Below are 12,025 nucleotides of genomic sequence, written 5' to 3'. Positions count from 1 at the left end.
CCAATGTCCAACGATGTTAGTTTGTAAGGGCTTATTGTGCAAAAGATGTTTTGTGAATTGACTCATTCAAACTGTCCTGATGATGGGAATACATTTCTCGAAAGCTTGACAAGTTAAAAAGTAGTTTTATTAGCCAATGTGGTGATAATTGACTGCATCCTCACTAAAATTTTAGTTTATGTGTTGAAATTATTTAGGATTCTCAAAAGTGTTATATGTCTCACCGCAGAGCCGAGAGTACCAGGTTCGATCTCCCACAGATATGGAAGTTTTCTTTACTTTTTTTTAATAAAATAGAGCTGCTATCAAGCTGCCACCCTGAGGAAGACAACGGCAAACTGGAAGTATATTTGACTGCAGCCTCATAGTCACGTCATGTTCAGATGCGGCGATTAAATAATATAGGTCTCTTGTACTTGTGAAAAACTGATTATAAATACATCAGAGATACATGATAGTGGTGGCCTACGTTCTGCACTTTAAATATTTTTTTTGAATTTTCTAAAGTAAGGTTATATGTGTTGTTCTATATAATACACCATTATCGAAAAAAAAACGGCATCCAGTTGACTTGGAAATGGACATCGATAACATTCCCTTACATATGAAATGAGATCGATCTTCATTTCATAGCCATCGCTGACGCCCTTTTTTTTCGATCATATTGCATATACAGTATGACGACATTGAAGAACCTCATTCTACCGATATTTTACCATTAAAAGGTCAGCTGTTGAATTTTTTAACTAATTGTAGCAACCAATGATGTATTGCAACTTGTCAATGTTCAAGTTCATAGTCAAATAATTGCGTCAGATATTACAAAATTGAAATTAATTTTCATATGTAATAAATATTTTTTTTATATAAGGTATTTTTAATTTTAACTATACATTTGTCATAATTATAATTTTGCATTATTATCAAAGATGGAACATTAACCAATAGAGTTTTTTGCACTTTTGATTTTTTTAACGACAAAAACATGCACAAATTCCGATTATTACTGTGTCTGTATTAAAAACAAGGAATAAAATGATAAAAACGTAATTTATTAATTAAATGACTATCAAAAAGTAGATAGATACTTATTATATACTACTTTTTGAACTGATAAAGAGGTCAATAGTATGGTTTAAATCGGTTTTAATAATTTTTAATTATGGTTGAATATCGATTTTGCAACTTAACAATGAGCAACAGCATTGGATAGCTTCGCTAATTTATAATGTTATTCAGTCTTCTCAACCTGTGTGTGTATCAAATAATCGCAATGAGAATATTTCTTAAGGAAATGTGAGTGTTTATTTTCTTTAAATGGTAGTTTAAAATTTTAGGTTAAGAATGCTGAACTTTAGAATTTTGTAATCATATTTTTAGATAAAAAAATAACACTCATTTAGAATTTGTTAGCACAAAATTTATCGTAAAGTCAGTTATTTAATTATTCATAAAATAATAAATATATATATAGTAAACAAATATTTTTTTAGTATTATGATATTCTTCATTTTGACATACTTTATTGTTATGACATATACAGGGTGGTCCGAATTGTATTCCGGAAACTTCGGCAGCATATTCTGCAGATAAAATAAGTAAAAAAGTTCGTATAATTGTATGTCCTAAAATGCTTAGTTTCGGAGATACAGGGTGTAGAAGTTTCATTTTTATTTCGATTTTTTCCAAATAATTTCTGAAGTAACGTCAATATTTGGATGAAAATTAGTGTCTGGGAGTTCTTTGACATGAAAAATGTGATTTTGATGTCAATATCACTCCTACTACTAGAGGGCGCCACCTACATATTCTTTAACTGGTTTGAAGAGTAATAACTTTTCGTCCGTACCTGTATAAAACTAATAAGTAAAAAAATATATATTTACGACGTTTTTTACGTGAAAATGGTCTCTTGGTGAAAATCGCTACGAGTAATGGTTTTCGAGACATTTGAAATCGAAATTATCAATACCTGTCATCATTGACATAAATTAAACGTGTTGACTAAATAGTTATTAGACTGAAATCTTCAATTTGAAATGTTTTTGTGTCAAAAGTTCAATAGAAACTGTTTTATCATCATTTTTTGCAGAAAAATTTATGATTAATTTAAAAAAATAAAAAATTCACAAATTTATTATTTTAGTGAAATAACTATATCTACTCAACGTGTTTATTTTTCGTCAATATTGACATTTATTGACTATTTCCATTCTAAATATCTTAAGAACGGTTGCTCGTAGCGATTTTTACAAAGAGATATTTTTTACGTAAAAAGTCACAGAGATGTATATTTTTTTCGCTCGGTAGTTTTATGCAGGTATGGACAAAAAGTTATTACACTTCAAAACAGTTAAAACACATGTAGGTGGCGCCCTCTACTAGTAGCAGTCATATTGACATCAAAATCAAATTTCTCATGTCAAAATATTCCCAGACACCAATTTTTATCCAAATATTGACTTTACTTCAGAAATTATTTGGAAAAAACCGAAATAAAAATGAAACTTCTACACCCTGTATCTCTGACACTAAGCATTTTAGGACATACATTTATACGAACTTTTTTACTTACTTTTATCTGCAGAATATGTTTGGTTTGGCGAAGTTTCCGGTTGTTTGCCGAAGTTTCCGGAATACAGTTCGGACCACCCTGTATATCACATTATTTAGCACAAAATGAACAAGATAAATGAAAACGTATTGTAATAATTTCATAATTATCGGAAATAGGTGATGCATGTTACAGTATAATGACATTGACAGAGAGGTCATTCATCTGCTTATTAAATTTGTTGTGAGAGCTCTATTTTGCAACTTGTCAATGTTCAAGTTCATAATAAATTAATTACTTAAAACATTGTTAGAAACTGATCACACATTTCTTGATGAATCTTTCTTTTTTTACATTTTTTGCAATAAAAAGAAATACGTTATCAGAAATCAATTAATTATACTTTTTCTCGAATTTATTGTTTTTTTCTCGACTTTCAAAAGAAAACCAATTTTAGTTATTTTATTTTTACTATGTTTCCTATGTGTGACGCTCGTGATGTTTATAAAGTTTTACGAATTATGGGTTTAAGAAATATTGCCTTTCAATCTCACTCTTTAAGTTCATCCTCGAGTTCATCTTTCAAGAATGACGCGCGTGTTAGGATAGTTGCATTAAAGGTCTTTAGGTAGTACATGATAGAAGAATATACAAGGCAGTACTGATGACTTGCACTTTTCAAGGTATTTGACCCGTAAGAAAAATAAACTTTGTCTCAAGACTCTCATGTCGTCAAGATTTGTCGTGTCGAGGAAGTTACTATAGTTTGAACTATTTATCTTACAACAGAAAACTGTAATATATTCTACACTACAGTGAATCATTTTATTATCACTGTCATCACTTATATCACAGTGTTATCACTTATCTCAGTCATATTTTATGTAGCGGAATTTGTTTACAAACTAATTTTGTTAATATTTGTTGCATATTTCTTGCAATGTTGCATCTCTTGTTATGTTAAATTATTCTATATTAGTTCTGACTTAAGGTTGATTCTCACTATACCTTCCATATCAGCTCCCTTCCGTTTACATAAAATATTATATCATTGTAAATGAATAGAACAATCCACACTATCCGTTCCGTTTCCCTTCCGTTCCATACATTTTTTGGCGGACGGACTGAAGCATATCGGAAAGAGCGTTTTCAGTTCTTACATTTGTACCAGCTTTGTTAACATTTTTCTGATATTTATTTATTCTTTTACCTTTAAATCTATTATCTTTTTCAAAAGATATAAATTTTTAAAATAAAACTTTCGTAATGATATAAATTATACAATAAAAATATGGAACTTATACGGAACGGAAGCTTACGTATAGCGTCAATACAATGAAAAATACGGAGCGGATATGGAATGAATATGGAATGGAAACGGAAGGTATAGTGAAAATCAACCTTTATACTTTAATATATATATAATATTTTTATTGTAAATAGCGATAGTGATAGTGGTTTAAAAATCAACGTATCGGCTCGGTGATATCCTAGTAGAATTAATAAAGTCTGGAACCCAAGAATTATACGAACACCTAGCTGAACTGTTCCAAACTTGTATCAATATCGGAAAGATTCCAGAAGTATAGAAAGAGTCGTATCTTACCCCAATATATAAAAGGCAGTAAATATGAACGCGGAAACTACAGGGGAATTGCAGTTGCGGGGTATTGACCCCGCAACTGCAATTCCCCTGTAGAAAATTCGCTCGGCTTTTTATCGAGTATGTCACATTAAAATCGGATTTCAATTTATTTCATTCTAGGATCGCTTGCTTTCGTCGCTTGGTACTCGTCACTTACATCGCTCGTTCATAATCGAGCGATGTCGGTTATTTCAATAATCGAGTACTCGAGTGATCCCATCACTAATGGAAGGTAAGGCCAGAATAGAACACGGGTCGCTGACTACGAAGCTGAAGAACAAGTTAGATTCCGAACAGGAAGATCAACTGTCGACCACCTCTTTGGTGTTACACAAATCCTGGAAAAAAATTCTGCTGTTAATATGAAAGTGAATTCAGTTGTTAATTGTAATACTGTGGTAATTAATTAAGGTATTGACCCCGCAACTGCAATTCCCCTGTAGAAAATTCGCTCGGCTTTTTATCGAGTATGTCACATTAAAATCGGATTTCAATTTATTTCATTCTAGGATCGCTTGCTTTCGTCGCTTGGTACTCGTCACTTACATCGCTCGTTCATAATCGAGCGATGTCGGTTATTTCAATAATCGAGTACTCGAGTGATCCCATCACTAATGGAAAGGTACTTAAGGCCAGAATAGAACACGAATTCGCTGACTACGAAGCTGAAGAACAAGTTAGATTCCGAACAGGAAGATCAACTGTCGACCACCTCTTTGGTGTTACACAAATCCTGGAAAAAAATTCTGCTGTTAATATGAAAGTGAATTCAGTTGTTAATTGTAATACTGTGGTAATTCTGCTGAAAAAATTCTGCTGTTAATAAGGAAGTGAATTCAGTTGTTAATTATAATACTGTGGGAAGAGCTGGAGACAACAAACATCAATGCTACAATAATTGAAGCCACCAAAGAAATATATAAAAACTCCCATATAAAAATAAAAATTAAAAACTCAGTCTTCAGTGGGTTCATGCCAAATAAAGGATTAAAGCAGGGTTGTTGTCTATCCCCAACGCTCTTCAAAATATTTTTAGAAAAGGCGCTGCTACAATGGAAATGGAAATGTTGCCATATGGGTATCCCGTTAAACGACAACACCATCTATTCCTTTAGTTTTGTTTGTTTAGACTAGGGTTCCCAACTTGAGCATCGGCGATTCCGGGACAATTATTTTTAAGTTTTTAAATAATTGAAACAAAACATTAAATATTAGAAATTCAAATATATTATATGTAAATGTGATTTTTTTGGTCCCGGTCAAGGCAAAATTTTCGCCGGGACAGACTTTCTGATTCCTGGTTAATCCCGGTCAAACCGGGACGGTTGGGAACCCTAGTTTAGACGACCAAGTAGTACTGGCACAAGACTCCGACGATCTCAATTATATGACCAGAAAGCTAATCGAAAAATACAGGAAATGGGGATTGGAAGTAAACTTAGATAAGGCGGAAATTATCTAAGTCGGCGCACTCCGAGAAAACCTCCCCCTAGAAAACGGTCAAAATATTAACGGCTGCAGAAATTATGAATACTTGGGAACCAAAATTTCAAGGGATGGCACTCCGGATAAAGCCATTAGGGACAGAATAGCTTATGCATGGAGGAAAGGCAATTTCTATGTTAAACGGCGTCTTGTGGGATAGTAACATCTCCAAATCCAACAAACGTCAAATCTTCTTCTTCTTATCACGCCCCTCCTGCTGAAGGTTGGCGATCCAAATGGCAATTGTGGCCTCTGGAAACTGCAGCCCGGAAGATTTCCGCAGACGAGCGTTCAAACCATCCCCTTAAATCTTTTAGCCATGAGTTCTGGCGTCTTCCTACTGACCTTTTCGCTGGCACTTTGCCCTCTATTATGAGGTGCAGTATTTAGTATCAATCACCTCTCATCACATGACCCAGGTATTGCATTTTTCTTTCCTTGATGGTGTTCAGTATCCCTTCTTGTTTCTGCATGCGCTGGAGTACTTCATCGTTGGTGATCATTTGTACCCATGAGATTCGCAGCATCCGTCTGTACACATACATTTCGAAGGCTTCTATTCTCTCAACGTCAAATATACAGCACAATAATTAAAAGCATCGTTTGATATGGCAGGGAGGTATGGCAGCTTAAGGATAATGCGATGCGCACCCTCGAAGCCGCAGGTAAATCCAGAAGAGAAGAATGTACGAACAACAGAATTATTTCAACCAGTTATGGCTCAGTCCCTGGTGAAGATGCATGAAATATTTCTAAAAATTCATCAAAATTGTGATTATTTTATGCAATTGTGCATAATAATGACAAATCAAAGTAAAAAACACAATATAATAATACATGACTAAAAATATACTTTATCAAACTATTCCGTGAAATATAATATTATAACTAATATGTAAAAAATCCGATCTTTGTAACCTCGCATTAAAATTCCTGAAATGAATTAACTGAAAATGCTTCTTTATAAAAGGATACATTTAAAGTTAATTATTTTGCATTAAAAACGCATTGTTCTAATTTCCATGCCGTACTAAACGAGGAAGAATTAATAGTTTAGACACTGATCTTCGTGACACACTTTGGCGACCTTTGTCTTCGTATTTTTCGAGAAAATAAATATACATAATTGTCACGTAGATATTGCCAAATTTTGCGAAAACATTGAAAAAACAAACAAGACAATACCTATGTTTATTCTTTGTTCTAAAACTTTCTGCACAGCATACACAGGAACCCTGATTAAACCTGAATTTATTTTTATTGTAATTTAATGATGTAACCCAAACTCATCTTAGTCAATGTCATCATTATGACGCAAAAAGTGTACTATATAAAAAAGTATTTGAAGTATTTTAAATTAACGTCAGCTTTTTGTTGTTAAGGCTAATCTGGACGATGCTTACTTGGTTTACGCGGAATCTGAACCGCGGTTCTCGGTCATATAATTGTGAATGGTCTACCGACTTGACGAGTGTCTAAATCGACTGCTTCATTCAGAACCCCGCAATTAGTGGAATAAATTAGTGGTTTTAATTACACTTTATACAAAAAATGTCTATACCTATGTGGCGGATTCATCTCTCCAAAATTCATCTTCTACACTTACATTTTAACTTACGATCATTCACATTGTCTAAAAAACACAAATAAAATTAATAGAACATTCTAGCAAGAGCTTGCGGTAATCAGTTGTATCCATAGTGAAAGACTAACATTTAGCTTATAAAACAATCAACTTTTGATTTCTAACCACAATTTCTCTTGACGGATGGGGATCAAAGGCCAAAATGACATTCCTCGTAAATTTTGTAGTATAATTAGTGGAAAAGTTAAAAGTTTGTTTAAAACGTTTTCTACTAATTGAAAATGACCACTAATCCACTAATTTTGACGTTCTGAATGCCCACATTGAAATTAAAGGAACAAACTTGTTGAAACCACTAATTTGGAGGTTCTGAATGAAACTTAACTCACGAGATATCCAATCTCATCAGGCCTCGAACCGGCGTGAATACAGTGTATGTAAATAGATTGTACACTCTTGTCATGGAACAATAGCGCAACAGAGTTCCTAGACGGCCACCCGTCCATCTTCTCGTAACGTCGCTTAACTTCGGTGATCTATTAGGAACAGGTGTTTTGACGTAGCTGGGCCGTTGCCCCTAGAAGTACCTTATAAATAATATTGTATGAGTGTTATCTTTTAAACTTTGCATATAGAAACATAGTATGCGCTTGTCAACATAAATCAAATATCAAAATTAACTGTCATCTTTAATTAACGCCAAAATTTTAAACCGCTTCGTTTAAAGCTGTAGTGTGTAAAGTTGACGAGTCAGTTGAAAAATGGAACTAAGCCAAGAAAATTTTTGCGCAATAATTTTTTACTATAATATTCGAAGACAATTCTCAACAAGAATGTTTTTCCGAATTGGTTTCTGTTTTCGGCAATGAAGCAGCACATCAGTTGACAATTTCTCGCTGGTATGGAGCATTTAAACGTAGACGAATTAGTCTTAGCGACGATCCAATGACAGTCACCCAGGAAAACGTCGATGATGTACGTCAGCTGGTCCAAGAAGATCGACATGTCAGATATCGTGAAACTGAAGCATCATTGGGCATTTCAAAGACCTCGATTCAAAAAATTTTACATCAAGAATTATCTATAAAACTATGGGTTTCTCGTTGGATACCGCATCTGTTGAAGGAAGAACAGAAAGCAATTAGAGTCAATTGGTGACAAAAAACTTTAAACCGGTTTAATGCAAGAAAAACTAAAAATATATACAGTGTTATCAGTGGTGATGAATCCTGGATTCGGTAAGATAATGGCTACATTTGTGTCAAAAATATGCCATGTAGCAACAATTTCTCTGCAAGATCAAAGAACTGTTACTGCTGATTGGTACATATCTATGTGTTTGCCGGAAATAATAGCTGAGTTAGGAAAAACCAACCATTGACGACGAATACAATGAAAGTTTCTGCACAACTGAAAAACAATTGAGTTTTTAAAGTAAAAATTTAGAGAGAACATCGAATTGTTGGACCATCCTCCATACAGTCCCGGACATAAGTCAAAACAACTTTTTTACTTTTCCAAAAATTAAGAATGAACTGTGTGGTTAAAAGAAGATCCTCAGAAGATGCAGTCAGCGCCTTCAAAAGCGCAATTTTGGTTCTAGCGAATGCTTTTCTACAAAAATGCATTTCTCTTCGTGGAGAATACTTCGAAAAATAATAGTGTTTATAAGTTATCTACTGTTTTTTTCTATCTCAATATGCAAAATATAACAGACAACCTTCGTACCTTTGTAGAGAGCTCATTTCTTGAAAAAGTCTAGTTGAAACCAACAAAAACAGAACGTCAACAGTTGTAGATGTTTGTGGTAAAACCTAAACTGTTGTTGAATAGTTGTATTTACATGTTTTAAAAAAAAATTATTGTGTTTTTTGCTTCTGACGACTCGAGGAGATGTGCCTCCTGAATCGCTAAGCATTTTTTGATGGGTCAACAAATTTGTTTTACTAGTACAAGGCCACTGATAAGCTATGACTTCGTTTGGATTCAACGCAGTGATGTTTCTAAATTATAACTTTTTTATTTTGTAGACTTCTCTGCCAGTGGCGAAAAAACTGTTTTAAGAATTGTACGCTGGTGTGGACATTTCCATCACAAAAAATATTTTTTCACTGGCTGGAATAGTTTGTCCCATATACAGAGTGTCTCAAAAACATATGCCCTCTCTTGTGGGAAGATAAGATTTATTTTTCATATCAACATAGGTTCGATTCTGATTTGTTTCGTAGCTACAGGTTGTAAAAATCTTAATATTTTTTCGATTTGTTATAATTTTCTTCCAAGTACTTTTGGCGTTTCGAATGAAATTTTGAGGGTAAAAGTTACTATAAATGCGACATATTTTAAAGCTAAGAAAGTGTCGACATATTCACCAGGGACGTGCATATGGGTTATCACTGGAATATTTTTTTAAAAATAGCTAAAAAGCGTAAGCAGCTAAATGCCGATTAAAAGTTGTCTTTTTATATTTTGTCGATTTCGTCCTCCGTATCAGATAAAAGCAATTTTATTAATTTGCTTTGATCCAAGTCTAATAGCAACCTACAACCTTTAAAAAAAATTATTATCATTAATTGCGAAAGTTTTAAATAAGTACTCATTGATTCCTCATTAAAAAATATAAAAAAAGTTCCTATAAACATGGGTATGGAAATGCATAGTTTTAGAGTTACAGGATGTTAAAAATTTTTAAAATTAGGTTTTGTGTAATTATTTTATATTAATATAACTTTTAATTGCCACTAAGCTGCCTACAGAATTTTTGATATCAAAGACAAAAGTCAATGGCGCACATGATTTTTTTTTAAAATGATTCCATTGTAACCCATATGCACGCCCCTGATGAATGTATCGACACTTTTTAGCATTAAAATAAATATGTAGCACTTATAGTCACTTTTACCCTCAAAATTTCATTCGAATCGCTAAAAATACATGGAAGAAAAATTTAATAAATCGATAGATTATTAATACTTTAACACCCTGCAGATACGAAACAAAGCAGAATCGGACCTATGCATGGTAATATAAAAAATAAATCTTATTTTTATATGGGGAATCTTTCAACGAGAGAGGGTACATGTTTTTTTGAAACACTCTGTATACAAAAATTAAGTGAACAATATAAAGAAAAAAATTAATAGAAAAAAATTAACAAAATTGAAAAGAAAATACATTTTCTTAACAAAAAAAATATAATAAAATCAATTGGAAAAAAAAGACCAATTTTTCTCGTATTAAACTGAAATGTTTGACCAAAAACTAAAGATAATACATCTGACCTAATTTTCAGAAACGCGTACTTCGCTCTTCTTCGAAGAACGTGAAGCAGGTACGGTCAGATGAACGTCCATGACCTTGATAGATCTTTGTGTTCGCTGCATTTGATGTAAATACTAGTCGTTAGTCGTATTCGATTTTTATCCTCTTCATCTCTTGTCTTCTTTTAAAGAAAGTGAGCAAACAAAAGTGAACTTAAACACGCATCGAAAAGCGAAAAAAAACATGCTTTAACTTTAACAAACATTACATCAGTTTACTCCATTAGTTTTCAGAGCGAGAAGGAATATTTGTTGGATTATAAATAAATCACAAGCGTGTCTGCAGAAGGAAGAAATGGGACTATTCTTAAATTGTATCGATATAACAGCAATGAAATCATGCATTATAATATGAACATAGATACATAGTTGTTAAATGCAATTATTTAATTGTAAACGCAAAATTAACTTAGCTCTATAAGCGATAAAACAATCTTAAACTATAATTTGAAACACTAAAGCTTCATTCAGAAGCTCGCACTTGGTGAAATAAATTAGTTGATTCAATTAGCGTAGAATCCTTTAATTTCAATGTAAGCTTTGAGAACGTCAAAATTCGTGGTATTTTTTTTTCAAACAAACAAACAAACAAACAACGCTTTATTGTGCAAAAAGCCAAAACAGCTTCATCGACAAAGCACTCACAAACAACAAAATCACAAAAAAACACAAACAACAAAAAATACACAATACAAATAATACAATTCAAAAAAATTTAAGTCTTTAAAATTACAAAAAGAATATACATGGACAATTTTAGAACAGTAAGCAGTAAATAGATATAATTTTAAAGTTATAGAATATTAAATACTTGACCTTTGACCAGTGTGTGAGATGATCAAAATTTTAAAATTCAAAATTGTTCATAATCAAACATCAACAAAAAAGTCGTTTACCGCATATAGGGCTCTCTCCAGTAGGTATGATTTTAGAGCCTTGCGAAATGCGGGAAAGAATGAAAGCGATTTGATATTCAAAGGCAGATGATTGTACATTTTTTTGGCATTGTACAGTATTGAACCCTTAACTAGTTCTGAGCTCGGGGTTGGCAGATAAAGATCGTGCTCTGCATTCCTAAGTGGATAGTTATGAGATGGCCTTTCGGAAATAGCAGATATGTGCTTGCGGATTAAGCAAACGGATTCAAAAATGAATAAAGAAGGAAGAGTCAGTATTTTCAAATTTTTAAAGAAATTCTGGCAGTGAGTTCTACTGTTCAGTCCCAATAAATATCGAACTGCTCTCTTTTGAAGTATGAAAACACGATCAAATTTTGTTGCGCAGCAAGTTCCTTAGAAACTGATCTTAGCGCAAAACAGGCAGCGCTTAGTTTCTTTGATAGAGCTTCAATGTGAAAGTCCCATTTTAACGAGTTGTCTACAAGAAGTCCTAAGAATTTCACAGAGTCCACGACGTCAATAGTAGTGTTATTAAGT

The 12,025-nt window shown here is 32.9% G+C and overlaps 1 protein-coding gene across 3 annotated transcripts in view; it reads left to right on the top strand.

The window, feature by feature from the left end:
* Nucleotides 1-12,025, top strand: part of LOC115883469 (ABC transporter G family member 20) — a 148,553-nt gene that overhangs the window by 65,120 nt on the left and 71,408 nt on the right. Inside the window, exon 1 of one of the 3 annotated variants that reach the window (XM_030901832.1) lies at nt 1,255-1,296. The exons of the other annotated variants lie outside the window; for them this stretch is intronic. Within the exon in view, the coding sequence (XP_030757692.1) occupies nt 1,274-1,296 (23 nt within the window). The 5' untranslated portion in view covers nt 1,255-1,273. Of the gene's footprint in view, nt 1-1,254; nt 1,297-12,025 lie in introns of those variants that run through there. 3 annotated transcript variants of the gene reach the window in all.

Source organism: Sitophilus oryzae, unplaced genomic scaffold (assembly GCF_002938485.1).
Source record: "Sitophilus oryzae breed Bouriz unplaced genomic scaffold, Soryzae_2.0 scaffold_1903_pilon_pilon, whole genome shotgun sequence".
Taxonomy (NCBI): domain Eukaryota; kingdom Metazoa; phylum Arthropoda; class Insecta; order Coleoptera; family Curculionidae; genus Sitophilus; species Sitophilus oryzae.
The sequence above is the reverse complement of the archived record's forward strand: the minus strand, read 5'-3'. Positions and strand labels throughout refer to the sequence as shown.